Below are 22,440 nucleotides of genomic sequence, written 5' to 3' on the forward strand. Positions count from 1 at the left end.
AATTTAACAGCTAAAACTTGTTAGGAGCAATTAATGACAATAGAATATAGATAATGTGGCTAATTACGCAAATAATTGTCTGATTTAGTAACTGTGCAAATTAAGGCAATTATGTCGTCGGATGTTACAGTAAATAACAACCACTTTCATTTCAACTCGCCAAAGTTTAAATTTAAAAAGGAAGATAAGCGTAAGATGAAAATGGGTAAAGAGGATGTGTTTGTTAACTTATTTCTGTTGAGTAAATCCTATAAACGTTGGCAGCTTGCAGATACAGAAGAAGAATTCCTGCATGCAGCGGAGTTTGGTGACATCCCTACAGTCAAGAGAATTCTTCAAGAGAATCCTAACCTGAATGTGGACTGTATTGATGCTCTTGGACGAACTGCTTTAAGACTCTCTGTTAAGAATGAACATCTCGAGGTAAGTCTTAATAAGTTTGCTTTTTCAAGATAAAAGTCTTTAAAACATATATAACATAATTTATCACCTTTTAACACTGTTGCAGTATTTTTATCACGCTTGTCATTTTAAGTCCATTGTTTTCAATTTATAACATGAAGCAATATATAAACGTTTAATTGGATCGTTGGTTTTCCTTTTAGTAACTTTTTTGTTCTGTATGTACGACCGTTATCATGCTTATTTTGTTAAGAACTACTCCAATATTTACAGATAAGTTCGCCGTATTTGATCGTATTTACAAGATAATGTCTTCAAATCATGGTTTTATATTACATTGAAAATTGTCTCTTTTTACACTGTTACAGTACTCTTGTCACGCTTATCTAATTTAAGTTTAAAACATTTCACATTTCACTTTTTTTCATAACATGAAGCAATATATAAACATTAAAACTTTGATTTGAAATAATGTAACACAGACATGACATTTTTTAAATTGGAATACAATAGACATGTATTTTTAAATTAAAATACCATACAAATGTTTACAAATATTTTGGCTATGTTTACATATTTGTGTGCTGTTGATGTATACTACAATGTTATATCTAAATCAGTGGTTTTCCCTGCATGTACCTTTCTTATTCTGGATGTACGGTCGTTATCATGATTATCTTGTAAAGAACTATCACAATATTACCAGATAACTGGCAGATGGACATTGTACTGATTCTTGATTCGTAACAAAGGAGAAAAATCTGATTCGAACATGATTGTTAGTTGTGTGTGTTTTTTTTGTTGTTTTTGTTTTTTAAGTTAGGGTGAAATCGTGAAATATAAGTTTTGAAAGGTTCGAGGAAAGAAAAAAATGTAGTTTAAACTTTATACACGAGACCAGAATTGCAGAATATCAAAAACATGGTTGATATATATCAACAGTAATAGCGATTTTTTTTGTGTTCCCTTTTTACCCTTTATTTCTCTTTGTAGAATTTTGCACTGTTATACTGTTTCACGTCATATAAAATTATCAGGGTTTGTGTAAAGTGAAATGTTTTAAAACTATAACTGAAACGTTTAAATGGAGTTGGGGTCCTTTAGCATATTTGACCTGAACATGTCTCGGACATAACTCATTCTCAGAAAGTCTTGTAATATTGCCTACTCTTATATGATATCGGATATGTTCCTTACGTCGTAACTACAATCCCCTTCCCTTTCATGAATGTTACATACCGAATAAGACTATTTACCGGATTTGTTATCACATAAGCAACACGACGGGTGCCACATGTGGAACAGGATCTGCTTACCATTCCGGAGCACTTGAGATCACCCCTAGTTTTTGGTAGGGTTCGTGTTGTTTATTCTTTAGTTTTCTATGTTGTGTCATGTGTACTATTGGTTGTCTGTTTGCCTTTTTCATTTTTAGCCATGGCGAAGTCAGTTTATTTTAGATTTGTTTTTGACTGTCCCTATGGTGAATTTCGTCCCTCTTTCATAACTGACCACTTTTAGATGTAAATATGATGTTTTTATATCTGTTTCAAATTTTGGCTAATGAAAATGAACTATAATACATAGCAAACGAAGCACTGGTGCGTTGTTTCGCTTTGAAGTTTTAAACTTTGTTAATAAATATGTTGTTTGCCGTAATTACACAAATGTCATAAATAGATCTTTCGAATAATATTTAGAATTCTCGTCAGCCTAATTATGTTCTATATATATATGTATGCTGTAATCGCGTGTGTTTTATTAGACACGGAGTACCGGTAGTGTCATTAAACGTACTTTTAAATAATATTTTATATTCAAGTAAGCCGTATTTTTGTTCTATATATGTATAATATATGTGAATCGTCAAATAAAGTAGAAAAATCTAAATGTCAACTCAGTTAGAACTGTAGTGTAGCGTTATACAGTTCAAACTATTCCATTCCAAAATTATAAGTGGTAAAATTTTTATCTTCAAACCAATGTTATAAGTCATATTACTCAATTTGATGCTCACTTTTTTAACCTGTACTATGATAGCTTTACATGTCCCTTTGAAAGTCCCTATGGTATCTTTCGCCCCACTTTTATATCAATGTTGCTGTTTTGGAGCATAAAATAACCGTGAATTCGTTTTATTTTACAACACGAATGCATTTTTATATCAACTATATTGTGTCCAATTTTAGTTTTTTTTGAACATTTTTGCAGACAATAAATTCAAGTAGCTATAAATCAGATGTTTCCTCGTAACTCCTTCTTCCAATCGAAGTATTTTTGTTGAAAAAAAGTATTGTGAAATCCCGATATGAGAACGTGACTTTGATACTGTAACTGTTTAATTGGATATTTGGCTCATGTTAACATATAAGGAGTTAATCTTTTGACCACTGACCATTTTCGTAAACAACATTTTAAGCTTTTAAGAAACTAATATTATTTTCATAATTCTATTTCATATGAATGCCTTAAAATTGTTGAAATTGCGTATACAAACGCATTACGGATTTAAATAGTTGCCCCTGCTATTAACCTTTTTTTGTACTAAAAGACTAGCATGTAACAGGATGTAATGTAAAGTGTTGATTTGATTTAACTGTTATTCTTTAGTCAAACTAAAGCCATTACTCGATCATGGCCATTGTTTTACATTTTGATAAATTATAGTTGAAAATTCAGAATGAAATATTCAGAAATAGATATGAGTGATTAATGAACCCCTGTTCTTCATTTATTGTGTCATCTTTAATCTTTACAATTCATGCATATTTAAAGAGATAAATTCCTTTGTGGGTCACTTCTAATGATTTTTTTGTAGATCCTCTGTTTTGATACTGCTAAATAGTAATTCAATTTGGGATTGAGGTAGGCAGGTAAAAATCAAACAAATAATAATAATTATTTGTATATGACAAACAACTACATTAATAAAAGATATCATAAGACTTCTAAAGCTTGAATTTCATAGAGTCAGTAATGGAAATCAATTGAGGTCAAAATGATTTCTAAGAAACTTATAGGTTTTCGCTGACATCTTTGGTATACTGAACATATGGATATAAGATTTCATTGTCTATGCTTTGTAATAGATTGCAATTTGTTAATTCATTACACTCGCGCAGACAGATGTTTTTAGATTTTTTTAAAACGCAACAGCTGTAGCTTTGTAATAGTTTTCAAAATGGATTTTTCTTTTACCTTTCAGACACCAAGTCAGACGTGTTTTCTTTAAATAAAATGTGTTTCCATGTGAAACACAATATTCTTTATTTCCCCTTCAATTTCATGTCATACTTTATTTCCGCTTTAATTTCATTTCATATACGGTTGTTTGCCACAAAGTTTCTTCTGTATCTTACTATATATGACATAAACGATCAAAATTGATACAATGTAAAAATTTAGCGGGAGTTTGTTGTATTATCCTAATTATAAGTTCTGTGTACTTTAGCGGATAGTTACCGCATTCTGATTAGATAACGTTCTATAAATTTGAGAATTTATAGCCAAGATGAAAACATGTTCATTACCAACCATTAGCTGGCATGAAGAAATTAAAAATCTGTGGTGTCACGGTATAACTCTTCAGACGAAAAGGAGGCTACGCCCTATTAATGAATGCTTGGTCTGTTTTATACAAGACAAGACAAGACAATATTTTATTTGAGTTTCACCTTCTATAAAACATTTACATAATTTTACAACTTCACATATACAGCTGTACAGTTAGCTGTTTATCCCCGTATTATCTCTCTCTCTCTCTCTCTCTCTCTCTCTCTCTCTCTCTCTCTCTCTCTCTCTCTGTTTATCCCCGTATTCTCTCTCTCTCTCTCTCTCTCTCTCTCTCTCTCTCTCTCTCTCTCTCTCTCTCTCTCTCTCTCTGTTTATCCCCGTATTATCTCTCTCTCTTTCTCTCTCTCTCTCTCTCTCTCTCTCTCTCTCTCTCTCTCTCTCTCTCTCTCTCTCTCTCTCTCTCTCTCCATTTCTCTCTCTCTCTCTGTGTATCCCCGTATTCTCTCTCACTCTCTCTCTCTCTCTCTCTCTCTCTCTCTCTCTCTCTCTCTCTCTCTCTCTCTCTCTCTCTCTCTCTCTCTCTCTCTCTCTCTCTCTCTCTCTCTCTCTCTGTTACTTTCATGTTTTGTTTGACATCCGATTCCCCATTGTTCGCAGATAACTTTTGTTACATTTTTAATTTGTTAAGTAGGTTACCGATCGTTTTATCTAATACTGAATATATCTTTACTAGGGCTATCATATATACATCATTGAAATATATTAACTCCCAGAACTTATATATTTTCGTAAATATACATTTGCCAATACCCTTCGTCTTTAAAACACATATTTATGTACAGGTGAAATTCTGATCTATCACAATAAAAATAGATAGAATAAGTTTTACGTCAAAAACCACACGCAAATGAGAAATTTTCCGTTATAATTTTCTGTTTTATTGTTGGGATTTTTATTGGGATCTGTTTAGAATGAAATTAATTGGTTGCTTGCTAGGATATCCGAAGATTGATGCGACAAACAATGGTTTCATTCTTGATTTGTTTTGTCGGTATGCCGGAAGGTACATTCCTTTATTTATTTTGATTCATTGTCAAGGTTACCTCGGAAACAAATTTAGATTTTGTATTGGATTATTTTCTGTCTGTGTATGTGCGCGAAGATACAATGAAATTCTAACAGAGAGAAAATCTATTGAAACGAATATTCATTTGGGTTTTTTTTACAAAATTTACTTTACTTTCAAAAATCTCATTAAAAAAAATAATACAAATACTTTATTTTATTATTAATTTGATAATTTATTTTCCATAGATTGTTGAAGTTCTTCTTGATAGATCAAGTGGGCACCATATATATGAAGCCGTCTTGCAGGCTATTAGCGCCGGACATATACAGATTGCTGAAACCATCTTGAAGCATCGTCGGTATTTAGAAATGTGGAAAGAACGTAAAAAACTTGGCGACGACGATTATTTCTTTAACAAATCAATGTTTGAAGAATCTCAATTTTCTCCTGATATAACACCTCTGATTTTAGCAGCTCATAAAAACCAGTATGAAGTTGTTCAATTATTGATGCTTCGAGGAGAAATTATAAACAAACCACATAAATTTCAATGTGCTTGTCAAGAATGTACCAACAAAATGAAATTTGACAAGTTACGATCAGCAAAATATCGTTTGAATGCATACAGAGGCTTAGCCAGCGAAGCTTATATTTCCCTATCAAGTAAAGATCCCATTTTAACAGCTTTTGAATTGGGCGCCGAAGTCAAGCATCTTTCAAGAGTGGAAAAATATTTCAAGGTACTTTAGAGTTTCAATTATTGAAAATTATATACTTGTAATCGGCTCCTCACACATATAACTGCCCATTGTCATGAAACAGTCAGTATTTTTAATTTGAATTCATACAACAGATGAATCAACATAAAAGTACTGTAAAAATGATAATTGTACTGTAAGAAAATTACAAGTACGTCAAAGCTTTAGTGATGAAAGGAATAAAAACAATATAACACGGTTTACAGTACAGAGTGAGACAGGTGCATCAACAACATAAAAAAAATAGCAAAACTCATTAGGCACGACAACGCTTTGAATCAGTGACTGCAAAACACGATTTTCTTAAATATCAACACAATCTTTATCAAAAATAAAGTTCAATGTACAAAAAGCAACATTAGTTATTATTTATTGTGTAAAACAAGTTACTATTCATAACTATTCAGAAGAGTATCAATGTTGAAGGTCGTAATTTGACCTTTAATGGTTAACTTTTACAAATTGCAACCTATAAAAATCAATGAAAAAAGACCAAAACTCATCAGATGAATACTAATAGAAAAACATCTACCAAAAACACAGATTAGACGTGGATAGGTATTTAAGATATATCTAAAGAACAAAACGACACGAATACAACTCTGAGTTCTACTTTAAAGCCAAATAAAACATCATTCATCTGAAATATCAATCGGTACACATTCACCATCCAATGGATTTAGTATAGAGACGTCATATACAAACAGACAAAAAAAACATATTCTTAAGTGAAACCTTCATTGTCTATGGCACATCCATGTACTGTATGATTGTAAATAAGACAATTCTTCAAAGGAAACCAAATGACATAGAAATTAACTACTATAGACCACGAAAAGCTTTCAACAATAAGAAAACCCAATACTGCATAGTCAAATATGAGAAGCTCCTAATGAATAAACGGCCATGATTTAAGTAAGAATTAATACCTATTTGAATCAGGAAGTTGTTAACTAGTAATGCACGTTAGTTATACATGTAAGTATCATACTACTTTTCTGAGTGAAGCACACCGGATATAGTTCTTGTGGTCAAGTACATCAATATTGTCCTTATCCTTAAACTGTAAACCGACATCTTTTACAAATTGGTATGATATTATCGACTACCATCTTTCTTATGATATCACGTTTTTTCTTTGTTTATGTCATACAATTATTTACAGGTTCTATTACATAGCAGAATAACTGTTTGTATTCTACATGAAAAAATAAAATTAGAAATCTTACGAAAAATTAAATGGCTGTGGTGTTGCAATACGAGAGGGTCTACATGGGGTTCTTCTCTCTGTATTAATTTTTTTTTTCTTTCATTTCACTTTTTTTTTAAAATATTGTTGTCAATTATTATATTTAAGGACCACAGTATTCAGTTATTTTTTTAATATAAGCCCTTTTTCGGTGTTTTTTTCTACGGTAATTTCTTATTAATTTCCATTCTGTAAACTCCATCCAGATCCTTATTTGAATGAGTTAACAGCCATAAAAGCATTCTTATATCTCTAATTTTTAAATTAAAATTTTGTATTTTTATTTATCATTTCTCTAGTTTTTAACTTAAAATTATGTATTTTTATGTATCATTTCTCTAAATTTTAATTTGAAATGTTGTCTTTTAATTGATCATTTCTCTAGTTTTTAACTTAAAAAAAAAAAAAAATATTTATCTTTTTTTAAATACAGTGATTTTGTTTATTATAGAGAGAGTATAAAGACTTAGCCGAAGGTTTAAGCGAATATGTTGTTCGTTTACTTAGCAGAGTCCGAACGCAAGAAGAATTGGAAATTGTTCTAAATAAAGCTGGAAATCCCAGGGACAACAAATACGAGAGTTTGGCGAGGTTTAAATTAGCCATTCGTTACAACGAAAAGAAGGTTAGCATTTTTTTTTTATATCTCTGTATATTGATCTTGGCAGTTTACCATTCCGTCCTAATAGTTTACTTTTTATGCATGATTGTTGATGGCGTTTCCGGATTTTCGTTTTTTTTTTATATACAGATAAGACCGTTGAATTTCCTACATGTTAAAAAGTATATTTTTCTTACATTGTCTGTATGCTCTTCTGGACATTACATAATATTGTGTTTTCTTTAGCTAGATGCACATCAATAGCTACTCGAGTGTAGATCGGTATTATTATATATCAGTAGGTTGAGAACTATGAGCCTGCTTTTTCAGTATCTACGAGTAATCTTTGATTCGGTATTGTTGAGTATTGTGTGTTTCGTATTGTAGAAATTACTGTTTCCTTTACTGATATGATGCTATGTTCTTTATACACTGGTCGAGAATAAAGATGGTAGAAATAAGATTTACAAAAACTAGTGTAAACCCTTCATCATGCTAAATAGCATTAATTTTTATTCACGAAAATAAATATAGCACCGTTTTTCAATTTGATGACTCCAAAGTACTAACTTGGATTGACTATACGCAAGAGACTTGAAGTTTAAATATGAAAGCCAAAATGTTTTGAAGTACTTATATGCATGCGTAAAAAAATATTTGACAAAAAAAAGACTGACTTAAAAAAAAAATTCAAAACATTACATTAAACAATTGAATGCTTCGTTTCTAAATAGTTGCAAACTTTTTTTAACAAAAAATTAAAAAAGTCATGTTTATATATCATGTCAGAACAAAAGCATTCGCAACTGAACTGTTGATACCATTGAGGATTAGCAATCCACTAGCAGCAACATCGATACTGTGCTTAGAATTGAAATACCACTTTAATATGTCCGAATCGCTTTTCTGGATTTACTTTCACAAAGAAGGCTCATACCCAAAACTTGAAACTTGAAATTGTTTAAGTAAATGAATACATGAGTATCGGTATTTATAATATTAAAACGTTCTTAAACAGAATAGCAAAATTCCTTAAAATCTTTACCTGTGGGAGCAGGAGCCGTAGCTTTGTAATAATTTAAAACTTTATCAACGGAGAGTTTCAAAGGTATGTTATAAATTCTGCCAGGACCGAATCACTCACTACTGAACCGGTTATACCATCGTAGACTAGCAGTAGCTTCGACTCAGTGCTAGTAAATGAAAGTAACACTTTAAAAATTTGGTGTGCCCGATGCATTTTTCAAGAGTAACCTTCCTCGAAAATGGCCAATGCAAAACATTTAGAGAATGCACATTACGTAATAAGTTATAAGTATGTAGAAAGCTGACAAATATCGATGAATGGTATCCTAACTGAAGAATTCAAAAGGTTCATCAAGAACCTTTCACAGTTTACATATATATCATAAACAGCAAACTTATTTCATACAAATATAATTACCATTGTTCATCAGAAGCTGTGCATATGGTGCATTCATACATACCATCAGATCAATATTTCTTATTTAAAAATATATGTTTATTCGAGGGATAGCTACACTATAATCATATCAAATGATGACATACCTCAACATCAGATAGTTAGTACTGCATAAACTTTATGATTCCCAAACATGCTTACAAGTTAAGAAAAAAACCAATTGAAATCTTTAAGACTCAGCACATATATTCTTTTATAGATATTGAAATAAATGTGTAAAGTTATCATATAGGATATCTTAATTACAATTACACTCAGCTTTAAGAAAAAAACCTTTCTTCTCTGTCATTTCGTGTCTGTTAAACAGTTATCGCAACATCAATATTTTATCTGAGCGTCACTTATGTATCTTATGTAGACGAAACGCACGTCTGGCGTATCAAATAATAAGCTGTTGTAACTTTGATACCTATTACCACATCTTCTTATTTTTATACGAAAACATTTGAAATTTTATTTTATTTTAGGTTCAATACTAACCTATGTTTACATTGCAAATTAAAAACGATGTATATCAGACAATCAATACAATTTGATGAAATGGAAATCAATGTAAAATGTCCTTCAGCAAAACAGTGAAATGCAGACACGATATTTATAATCGTTTATTTGTTTGACACATAAAACTATCTACGACATAATATAGGATTGATCCTATAGTTTATGCACTAATTAAACTGAGACTTTGTGCGCCTTTTGGGATTAAATTTCATTACAGTCTCTGCTGATCTCATCGTGTAAACACTGTAAACTGTATGATAGCGCAAGTCATAAAGTTCACTAGAATTAATATTTGAGAATTCGAATTGAAATTAATATAATATAATTGTGGGGAAATTTTTGGTAATACCATTACTGGTGATTATAAGGAGTATAGTTAATACAATGAGCCGGAGAAAAAACATATTTCGAAAGCAAAGACTGGTTAGCATGAATTCAGTTTCTAGTTGTATTTTCAAATGTTTTCTCAACCTTTGTCATTTATAACCATTTTTTTTTAAAGCACTGACGATTGAGCTAATAATTAATAAAGCAATTAGTTGACTGTATCAAACCGAATGCAGAAGTAACAGAAATACACAATTACATTAAAAGAATTCTAAAATTTAAATACGGGACAAGTGCGAATGTACAAACAAATGAATGAATAACTACAAATGGCTAACAGTTAAAAGTGACTCTGTACAACCCAAATCCCAATCAACCTTTCACAGAGTAATGAAATAAAGTATATCGGTACTATTATTCTGATTGGCACTTTCAATGACCCTCTAATATATAATTTTGTATTTAACTATTATTGAGATTTTTCGAGCCATCAAAAAGACCTATCAACATGCCAGTTAAAGGGAAAAAGTTCAGGTTTAGAAAGGCATAAAACAAAACACGTTCACACACTTGAATAACCCAAAAGCAAGGGAATATTGATTTTAATTATGTGCTTCTATTCAATATGTGGGGTTATAGCTTACATTTTATTCATTTGAAGTTGATATTGACCACTATAGGTATTAAACAGATTGTGTTTCCACATCGTTAATAATGTCACATATGTTCATTGAGGAACACGTCATAGATAGATATATCACATGAATAAAGGCAACAGTGGTATACTGCTATTCAATAGTCACAAATCAATAAAGTGAAAACAAATCCTAGTTACAAACTAAAATCGAGGAAAACACACCACTTATAACAGGATAACAACAGAACAACAAAAAAAATAAACTGTAACAAAAACAAGGGCCAAGCTTTTGTGGCAATGATTAAAATACCGTTGATAATACAACTTTACGTGACAAGAAAACAGTACAAATAAACGCAAGAACACTCAGGACATAAAAACATGACTACAGATCTGTAACAAAGGCTGTTTTGCTCTGTGGTGGCTGGCTATATTTCTCGTTGTAGTGTTCTCGGCAATTGATGAAAAATTAGGGGAAACAGTAGTTTATAAATGTTCAAATCTTAGAAATAAATTTAGATTATCAATTCAAGATTTTAAAAAACCCAAATGAAATAGCATGATGTTCAAAATGAGAGACTAGCCTCGATGTAGTATGTGTATGCAAGCATCATCAGGAATTCGGATTAACACGCAGTCAAAATGTAATAATGGGGAAAAGGAAAACATCGCTAACACGATTCTTTATTATTCGTCGATGTCTTTATATATATAAACATTTAGTGTAATCAAACACATATTTGATTTACACTAGTAAGGTATTAAAGCTCTATTATTATTTATTTAAAAAAGGGATTTTTTTTTATAATGTTGAAAAAATAGCTCATAAAAACCTGTGTTCACAGTTATTGTTCTTTTCATTTCGTTGTCAACCAAATTACCTAGTGCGGACAGTGTAGACTTGGATTTTTCTTATATCTTATTCACCTTCCCAATGTGTTTACTCATGTTTTATGTCTCAAATATCAAGTAGCAGGAAGAAATTACAATGTTAGATAATTGTGGTCCTGTGACTTTTGTGATTTGGTCACGTGGAAAAGGGGGGGAAATAGTATATCTGAAGCTGTCACACTAAATTCATTACGTAAAATTGTCCTTATAGAGTTGATAGTGTCATTTGCTCTACAATATTGATATATTTTTTTCTAAAAATATCATCGCAAAAGCGCAGCTTCAATTATTCTAGTTTTCATATATATCTAAAAGAAATGCACTACGAAGTATGTGTGTATTCGGGCCATAAACTAAGAATGAAGTTTAATGAAAGGTATAACCAATTTTATCCAATAATCAAATACTACAGAAATACAAGATTCAAACTGATGACAGCTGTGATAGATTTGTTGTAAGGTAAATGCCGGAGATTCAAATTTCAATTTCACATGCATAAATTCTTGTTTTTGTCGTTATCTTCTTCGATAAAACTTTTTGTAACGTAATGAACATTTGTCTTATCTAAGAATCAGTAAGAAACGTGCAAATTCTGTAGATTTATCTATTTTGAAATGATAATATTGATAGCATTTTTTTTCCCGGAAATTTAGTGAAAGCAGTGCAATGATAGATTGTTATTACTTTCTACCTACGTTCAAAATTTTAAATGAATAGAGATCAACAAAAATCCAAGATCCCACAGTCACGATTGGAACCCGCACTACTTCCTTTACTGATTTGTTAAATTGGAGTAACGTCTGACGAACAAGTACAAAATCAGATATAATCCAGCATTTTAAGGTCGATAATCTAAACATACTAATATTTACGATACTTCAGCCCGTGAACATTAATTCATCTGCATAAATATAATTACATGATTTCTGAACAAAAGAATAAAAAATATATCAATTTCTGTAAAAGAGGGACGAAAAATACCAAAGGGACTGTCCAACTCATAAATCGAAAACAAACCTTAACGCCATGGCTAAAAATGAAAAAGACAAACAGACAAACAATAGTACACATGACACAACATAGAAAACTAAAGAATAAACAACACAGTAAATTGCATGTAATGAAAGTTGTAGTTCATTTTTTTTAGAATCTATTATACAGGCGTCACACATTGGCATATACACCAGCGTGGATCTAACGTACAGAAAAAATTGACAAAGTCGGTATACGTTAGTTGCACGCCAAAGGAACGCTAAGCAATCGTTAAAAGTTTCAAGTACGTCTAAATACAAAGGTATACGATTGGTGAACGCGACACCTCGAGAAAATTTTATGTAGCTTATTTTTTTTCTTCCAGCTCAAGCGTGTATCTAACGTAAACCAGCACGTTATGTATACGCTACGAGCGCGTTTAACGCGCTACAGATAAGTTTGAGACACGTTTAGGGCACGTTGTATACGCTTCGCGATCGTTCGACTTTAACTAAAACGTAAGCGGGTGTGTTTGTAACTAACATCCATTATAAAAACGTCCAAGATACGACTGGGACGCGTCGCAAATACGTTCAAGTTTTTTTTCCTTCGTAGCGTGCATTCAAACTACGTTAGACAAACGCCAGGCTTACGCAACCATTCGTTTATTGAACGCCCGATAAACGCTTAGGTACGCTTCTCGTACGCCCAACACACACGTTGTGCACACGTTAAAGACATTATTGACAGGTTGAATGCATCCAAAATTACTAGCGTATTGGTAGCGTACATGATTTTTTAACAGGCCTGGCGTAAGTCGGAGTTATACCTTGATGTGTGACGCCGGTATAATATTTCGACAGAGTAAGTAAGCGTTTAATTTGAAAAAGTAAACGCCATGGCTGCATATGTTGTCGAGAAATATCTAGCTTAGAGCTACAGTTAAGAATACGAGAAGCAAACAAGCCTTCATTAAAAAAGTAAAATCACAAAAATACTCGAGGAAAATGCAAAACGAAAAGTCACTAAGCAAGCTCAAAAGGTATACAACACTGCTAATTCAAGCCTTATGTAATTCGAATAACGGGGGTGTATGTTTATCAGTAGAAGCTTCCCTGTAGACGCACTCTGTCTCTCTACGTATTGAGCTTATGCGGTTCCCTCTTGTTTTTGTTTATTTGAAAAGTTATGTATCTATTTTGTATTTATTAATTATTTTCTTTTTACTTCTGTTTTAAGGATAACCTTATTATGCGTATATTTATTTTGTGAACTCAGAAATTATTGCGTGCATTTTTTATTGCGATTTCGTCATTTTGGGTTTAAAGTTTTACGGTTTTGAGACAATCTTGTTTAGTTCATATAGAATACTTCAAAATGCGAGTTTTAATTATTGCGTTTACACAACTCCGTCGCATTTTTTGCGAAATAATAAAAAACTCGCAATAATTTCTGAATTAACAGTCTATATTTCTAAAACGACCCAATGCCTCGTATGGATAATCTTTAAATTGTCACTTCATTTAAACTGCAGACAAAATATTAATGCTTGAAATTGCAGATTTTATCGTGAAAGCAATACGGCTACAAGTAGTGGTTGCATTCCTTTTATGTAATCTTGATTGATAGGTGATATGTGTGTATATCTTTTTAATAGGACACGATAGTACTTTCAATTTCGCTGCATAAAAGATTACGTTGTGTTGATGAGAAATCCATGTTTTTTTAACAGTGTCCTAAATACATAAATAAAAACAAATAATATAAAAATCTGGAAAAGAATATCATCATACATTTATACTTTGTTCTTCATGTCGATAATATGCTTTTCTTGTCTATTTCAGTTTGTTGCTCATTCTAGTTGTCAGCAGAGAATGGTCAGTACATGGTATGAGGGCATTGGAGTGTTGGAACGTGCAAGTTGGCCGAAGCGCGTTTTGTTGTTTATGTTGTTTTTCATCTCATATCCGTTCCTAGTGCTTATTTATCTATTTGCACCACGTGCAAAGGTAAGAGTATTTTAAAATATTTTTATTATCATTTCCGCAATGTATTAGGCAAGATCCTTTGGGAATATGTAGGTTTTTCACAGATCATATCGCTTAATCACATATTGCCGATGATGGTCTTCCAAACTATTATTCTTTAAAAGCACCATAACTTTAAAGATCTGAATTTTTGCTACAAATTTAAAAAAAACATTGATGTAGCTGGCCGGTGTAGAAGTTAAATAAAGGCAACAGTAGTATACTGATGTTCAAAACTTATGAATCGATAGACAAAAACTAATCCGGGTCATAAACCATAACCGAGGGAAATTGTTTACTCACCAGACGCGCGTTTCGTTTACATAAGACTCATCAGTGATGCTCATATCAAAACAGTCAAAAAGCCAAACAAGTACAAATTTTAAGAGCATTTAGGACCCATAAAATCACATCAATACTGAAATCAGAGGAATATTCTAAACGGAAAGTCCTTTATCAAATGGCAAATCAAAAGCTTACACACATCAAACGAATGAATAACAACTGTCATATTCCTGATTTGGTACGGTCAACTTTAATCAAATAGGACATTTTACTGAAAATGTCTTTGATTTCGAGTTACAATGAACTGGTAAAAGACATCAAGAGAACAAACTCGTCAAAAGAAAAAAAACTTAAATCGAGAAATACAAACGGCACTTGAAACTAGGGGTAAACTTGCATGTTAGTTTAAACATATTTATTTGTAGAGGATTTGGAAACAAGTTTTTTAACTTATATTAGTCCCTCTCCACTTTACGGGTGCGAGTGCTGCCTTGTAGTGGGATTAGCATACTCTTTTTGAAATCTACAAGGGTGTCTTTTGCGTGCAAGAGATATGGCTCTCTCTTAACACGGGTCAGCCATTTATCGCCCCCTTCCAACAGACTACCATCGTTTCCCCGAGACCATACTCGCAAATGGTGTCAAGGGAGAGCGTGTTACGGGAGGATAAGAAATTCCTGCTTCACATGCAACACTTTATAAATGCCTTTTTTATAAATGTGTCGGTGTTGACATGAATATCAATCATGTGGTCATTTTTATAAATTTCCTGTTTACAAAACTTTTTCGAAAAACTAAGGATTTTCTTATTCCAGGCATAGATTACCTTAGCTGCATTTGGCACAACTTTTTGGAATTTTAGATCCTCAATGCCCTTCAACTTTGTACTTGTTTGGCTTTATAAATATTTCGATTTGAGATTCATTGGTAAGTCTTATGTAGACGAAACGTGCGTCTGGCGTACTAAATTATAATCCTGGTACTTTTGATAACTAATCATACAAACATATTATCCTTTATATCTTTTTTGGATTCGAGCGTCACTGATGAGATTTTTTTTAAACGCGCGTCTGGCTTTAATACAAGTTTTAATCCTGTTATCTGTGATGAGTTTATCCATTGTCCAGTAATACCCTGTTAAACGGTACTATGTTGTATCTGTAAAAGACATGCAAAACATAACGGGAAAATACAGACAACAGTAGAAAACCGCTGTTCATAGGTCAAAAAATCCGGGTTACACACTGAAACCGAGGAAAAACAGCGTATATACAAACAAAAAGACATATTTTATGACTAGATTACTAGTTTGATATTCTTTTAGCAAACCAACACCGTAATAACCAAACAATGTCAATTTTTCTGATTTTTATGTAAATGTTGTACAAAATTGCAACACATTTATTTATAAGTATATTAATAGATATTGATAGATTAGTATATAAAGAACTTCTTATTATACTTTCAGTGTATACGTATTTTGAGATACCCATGTGTAAAGTTTATTTGCCATATGATGTCATTTTTGTCTTTCCTTGTACTCATTATTGTGTCAACAGCTGAAACATCAAAGACGGTTTCTAAACACACAACACTTAATTCTAAGTATCCGGACATTTATGCCAAGTACGTTCAGATATTTGGTTTAACTAACCAAACACTATATGGAATTGATTTTCCTATGCGACCACTCATTCCGACTATTACACAGCTTATGCTTTCAACATGGGTTTTAGGCAAGTATTAAATAAAATAAGATATTCAAAATAGAGTGAACATATAGGAAAGGCTCTCTCCCAAGAATAATACTGCCTTCCTGATATACTTTGTCCAGTGCACTGATAAGCGCTTAAACAAACATCATTTTGTTTAACATCACAAAGTTTTGCTTCATGGTATAAACATTACTGTATGAAAAATTCAAAAATCAATATAAGTCAAATTTGTATTGCTATGTTAACTTTAAACATTTAGTTTGTGGCAGAACTATCAGGCTGGGTTTTTTTTCTACTTTAACTTTTGCAAAAACTACAATGCCGGTATCCAGTGTTCAGCTCGTTTTCTTGTTTTTGTGAAACTTCATATCAATGAAATGCTATTCTTTATACCTCTATTAATCAACACGATCGCTGTAAAGAAGTGCATTGCTTCATCATCATCAGATGAAAATGTATATCTATATATTTTTCTTTCATACAAGGTATGGCATGCCAGGAATGTAGCCAGTTATTTACAGAAGGACTACGCCGTTACGCAAAGTCTTGGTACAACTTAATGGATGTATCATTATTGACACTGTATTGCTCATCTTTCACACTGCGGTATTTTTGCATGATCAAGGTTTGTTGATTGAGTAACTCGTGTTCATTGGCAAAGCACTGACCGTTTAATGTCAGATAAGCAGCCATATCTGACAGTGTTTCTTTTTCAAATTGCGGCTTTGAAAGAGAGTTGTCTCATTGGCACTCATATCACATCTTCCTAATATCTATATACAAACAAGAAAAAGGCTTACAAAATATATCCTGCAGATAAGTTATTTAGTCAGTTTACCTTAATTGATTAAAGGTAGAGAAAAGTTGACACTGTTTAACAAACATGAAATGTCTTATAAACACTATAATGAGCTTAAGAGCTTGTTTTGCGTGGGATCTTACTGTATGACTGAAATAACATCTTTATTAGATACAGAGTTATACCGGTTTTAGAGTACATTAAATGGAGAAGGCAATGCTTTCTTTCCTTTTACTGATGGTATTAAATTTTACTGTAAGCTTAAGTATGTGGTACGAAAGAAATAAAGTTAATTTATTATATAAGTCTCGCAAATTTTAATCATTCTTCTCCAAAAGAACTATTAGTTAAACAAATTTAATAATCGTAAGGTGTAAAAAATGAAGCCAGCGTTTCAGAAGCAAGAGCATATTGGATAATATAGATTGTTCCCTCCCCTTTCTTCCCAATCTCGCACCTTTTGGAGTTCATGCAATTCCATCAGTTTCTTTTTTTTTCGTCTTTTTATTTGTTTTTTATTATCGATTTAAGAGGTTTGGATTTCAGTAAACTTCTGTCGCCTTTATTCACAAGTGAATTTTTAATCATTTATTTGCTAAAAGCGTAACAATATGTCATTCATTTTTTTATTCGAATGGTATAAAGGTATGAATATTCTTAATCGTCAATTTAAACAAAAGTGAGATTTTTCTTTTATCTAAGATAAGTTTTAAAAAGGAAGGAATTATTTAAAGGTGATATACAAATTTATTTGAAAGTTTGAAAAAAACATATAGTTATAAGTGTTTAGAACTGTATTTTCTTTTCTTTTCAGGCCTTTTTATCTGTTCAATCTATTCGTGGAGAATCAGTAGACGATCTTTCAAATGACTTGCTCTATAACGAAAAGTGGCCTTTTTACTGGCTAAATGCAGGTACAGTAGATTCATATTGGGCTGTCATTTAATAAAAGAGGGGGAAAAGATACCAGAGGTACATTCAAACTCACAAATCGGAAAGAATCTTTTAATACGCATTTGAATAAAAGACAAACAGACAAATAAAAGTACACAAAACACGCCATGGAAAACTAAAAGCTAAGCAACACGAACCCTACCAACAATTGGTGGTTATCTCATGTGCTCCGAAAGGATAAGTTAATCCTGCTCCAGATGTGGCAACCGAATGTATTAATCTTTCATGCAAGTGATAAATAATATAAATTTTATTGTTTTGGCCACATATCAACTGTTTTGGCCTGTTTTCTCTTCAACATGTTTAATTATGCCCCACCTACGATAGAAGAGGGCAGTATGTTTCTGGTCTGTGCGTCAGTTCGTCCGTCCGTCAGTTCGTCGTACCGTTCGTTCGTCCGTTCATCCGTTCGTCCGACCAACTTCAGGTTAAAGTTTTTAGTCGAGTTAGTTTTTGATGAAGTTGAAATCCAATCAACCTGAATCTTAGTATATATATTCCTTATGCAATGATCTTTCTTATTGTAATGCCAAATTAGAGTTCACGGTCCACTGAACATAGAAAATGATAGTGGAAGTGGGGCATCTGTGTACTAGGGACACATTCTTGTTTTTGTTTTATTCTAATTTTGGCCCGACAGTTCCTGATCAAAGTTATTTCAATCAATCGAATGGGGCCGCAAACATCATAAACTCTTTAGATGGTTTAAAACAAAACGATTCTTATCAATTTGATTGTATAGTTGGTTAGATTAGAGAAGTCATGAATTTGTTACATACAGGTTTATCACATTCAGAAGGTAAATTCATATTTGTGAAGAAAAGATGCATATGGTGTTTTTTTAAACGCCTGCATTTACATAACACCCATAAAAACATACCGTTTTCTCCATTCGTTTGATGTGTTTTGATCTTTTATTTTGCCATTTAGTAAGGGACTTTCAGTTTTGAATTTTCCTTGGATTTCAATATTTTTGTGATTTTACTTTTTACAGAACATAAGACCTGATGTTCACATTTTTTCAGTTGCCCATAATATGACCCTGAAATGTCCTTTATTCCTGTATCAATTGACATCAAAGACGGAAGCTGATTTGAGTCGTCAGTTCTAATTAGCACTTACAAAATAATCACGATAGCATGATATAAATGATCAATGAAACGGGAAATTTAAGAATTTAGTCAATAAAGCAAGCTTTCAGGGAGATATAAACCGCAATGTTATGTTATAATGAAGATACCCAGTTAATTACCCGTATATAGTTTAAAGTTAAAAGGTTCGACAACTGATAACATAATTTTGTGTTTTAGACTATGAATGTGCATCAGAAGATGCAATTCGCCAAATAGCGATGATAATTACCTCATCCAAGCAACAATCTAATATGAGCCAAATACCGATTATAATTACCACATCCAAGCAACAATCTGATATGATCCAAGAGAAAAATGAAGATTACATTACTACCCCCAACCATATGAAGAATAAACTCGGAAATGCCACACCTCACCTTTTAAATAGATATAGGAATGTCGCAGTTCGTTTGATGTGTTTGAGCTTTAGTTTTAACATTTGATAAGGCACTTTCTGTTTTAACATTTGATAAGGGACTTTCTGTTTTAATATTTTATAAAGGACTTTCTGTTTTAACATTTGATAAGGGACTTTCTCTTTTAACATTTGATAAGGCACTTTCTGTTTTAACATTTGATAAGGCACTTTCTGTTTTAACATTTGATAAGGCACTTTCTGTTTTAACATTTAATAAGGCACTTTCTGTTTTAACATTTGATAAGGCACTTTCTGATTTAACGTTTGATAAGGCACTTTCTGTTTTAACATTTGATAAGGGACTTTCTGTTTTAACATTTGATAAGGGACTTTCTGTTTTAACATTTGATAAGGCACTTTCTGTTTTAACATTTGATAAGGGACTTTCTGTTTTAACATTTGATAAGGGACTTTCTGTTTTAACATTTGATAAGGCACTTTCTGTTTTAACATTTGATAAGGCACTTTCTGTTTTAACATTTGATAAGGGACTTCCTGTTTTAACATTTGATAAGGCACTTTCTGTTTTCACATTTGATAAGGCACTTTCTGTTTTTACATTATATAAGGGACTTTCTGTTTTAACATTTGATAAGGGACTTTCTGTTTTAACATTTGATAAGGGACTTTCTGTTTTAACATTTGATAAGGGACTTTCTGTTTTAACATTTGATAAGGGACTTTCTGTTTTAACATTTGATAAGGGACTTTCTGTTTTAACATTTGATAACATTTGATAAGGCACTTTCTGTTTAAACATTTGATAAGGGACATTCTGTTTTAACATTTGATAAGGCACTTTCTGATTTAACGTTTGATAAGGCACTTTCTGTTTTAACATTTGATAAGGCACTTTCTGTTTTAACATTTGATAAGGCACTTTCTGTTTTAACATTTGATAAGGGACTTTCTGTTTTAACATTTGATAAGGGACTTTCTGTTTTAACATTTGATAAGGCACTTTCTGTTTTAACATTTGATAAGGCACTTTCTGTTTTAACATTTGATAAGGCACTTTCTGTTTAAACATTTGATAAGGGACTTTCTGTTTTAACATTTGATAAGGCACTTTCTGATTTAACGTTTGATAAGGCACTTTCTGTTTTAACATTTGATAAGGGACTTTCTGTTTTAACATTTGATAAGGCACTTTCTGTTTTAACATTTGATAAGGCACTTTCTGTTTTAACATTTGATAAGGCACTTTCTGTTTTAACATTTGATAAGGGACTTTCTGTTTTAACATTTGATTAGGCACTTTCTGTTTTAACATTTGATAAGGCACTTTCCGATTTGAATTTTCCTTGGAGTTTGATATTTTTGTTATTTTACTTATTTTTGTTAATATGTTTAAATGATTATATGAACATAAATTAATACTGAAGATATTTTGTTACAGACCGATTTTACTGGGATTCTTGGGATCCTATAAATATGTCAGAAGGTCTGTTTGCTGTTGCGAACATTCTGAGCTTTTCTCGCATATCATACCTCCTTCCAGCCAATGAGGCGTTGGGACCACTGCAGATCTCACTTGGAAGAATGATCAAGGTAAACATGTTTATCAAGTTAATTATATAGTTAAACTACGATATTTGTACATCATAGTTTTACAGTATGATGCTGACCTAACATGTGTGTACTGTAAAACTGATAAGTGACAAATAGAGCACATAGAAAATAAGATTGTTAATTTGATAAAAAATTTGAAAATGTGATGAAGTCAAAAAACTTTTAATGGATTTACTTTAATCAAGAACACACAAACCAAAAATTGTGAATATCAAGGCTGTATGTATACTGCAGGAGCTACAAAACCAGTATAGGCCTAAAAAGTATAGCCAATCTTCTAAATTTCAACTTTGCTAAAGGAGTTTGGTTTCTTAGTTTCTTAATAATTTCTAAATCTATCAACAGAGAATCAAAGAAAGATCCCATATAAATCATGTCAGTTTAAAAAGAGGTTACCTAGGGGATAAAAATGAATCATTAGTTTGTGAAATACAGATAATTATATGACCTAAAAGAAACATAAGACGACCAAATAATAGTATACATTACAAAGAAAACTAATGATTACGCAACGAAAGTAACTTCAAGAATACAGGTGCCCCAGAAAGATAAGCAGTTCCGTCATAACTAGTGGCACCAGCTGTTATGCCAAAGGGAAGACAATTGGTGAAAAAAATCAATTTTTAATATACTGACGAGAGAAGGTAAACAACAAAGCGGCTACGACAAGTGGAACTTATACGTGGTCATTTGTTAAACAGAATGTACCTGAAGATCAAACGAAATAATGATGCCGTTTGTGAATTTTAACAGAGATGAAATTTGACAATTTGAAAATAATTTTTCTCATTCATCGCTCAATATGATATATGGGTAACCATTTTTTTGTTATCTGTTTAACGTTCTTTTGCAGTAATTGATAGTGGATGTCTTGAATTCTAATTGTCTTTTTCATAGACAATTTTCCTATATTTTCACAAAGTGTTGCCACATTTTGTTTAAATCTTAAAATGTTTTAAAACATATTTCTCGAATGAAAAAATATAACTGTAAATATATTGATCAGAGGTTAAAACTTTCTTATTACGTTTTTAGATTGGGGTAATTTTTTAATTTGAGAAAAATATTTATCTTTATCTTCCTTTCTTCTTTTCTCATCGATGATGAACAGAAGGTAAATGTGTTTGTCTATTT

At 31.8% G+C, this 22,440-nt stretch overlaps 1 protein-coding gene across 1 annotated transcript in view; it reads left to right on the top strand.

Moving 5' to 3' along the window:
- The window catches only part of LOC134720796 (short transient receptor potential channel 7-like), a 66,073-nt gene that overhangs the window by 31,407 nt on the left and 12,226 nt on the right, over positions 1–22,440 (top strand). Inside the window, exons 2-9 of the mRNA XM_063583308.1 lie at positions 265–423; positions 5,230–5,724; positions 7,443–7,616; positions 14,248–14,412; positions 16,184–16,451; positions 16,916–17,055; positions 18,044–18,143; positions 21,134–21,285. Coding sequence (XP_063439378.1) covers positions 265–423; positions 5,230–5,724; positions 7,443–7,616; positions 14,248–14,412; positions 16,184–16,451; positions 16,916–17,055; positions 18,044–18,143; positions 21,134–21,285 — 1,653 coding nt within the window. The remainder of the gene's footprint in view (positions 1–264; positions 424–5,229; positions 5,725–7,442; positions 7,617–14,247; positions 14,413–16,183; positions 16,452–16,915; positions 17,056–18,043; positions 18,144–21,133; positions 21,286–22,440) is intronic.

Source organism: Mytilus trossulus, chromosome 6 (assembly GCF_036588685.1).
Source record: "Mytilus trossulus isolate FHL-02 chromosome 6, PNRI_Mtr1.1.1.hap1, whole genome shotgun sequence".
Taxonomy (NCBI): domain Eukaryota; kingdom Metazoa; phylum Mollusca; class Bivalvia; order Mytilida; family Mytilidae; genus Mytilus; species Mytilus trossulus.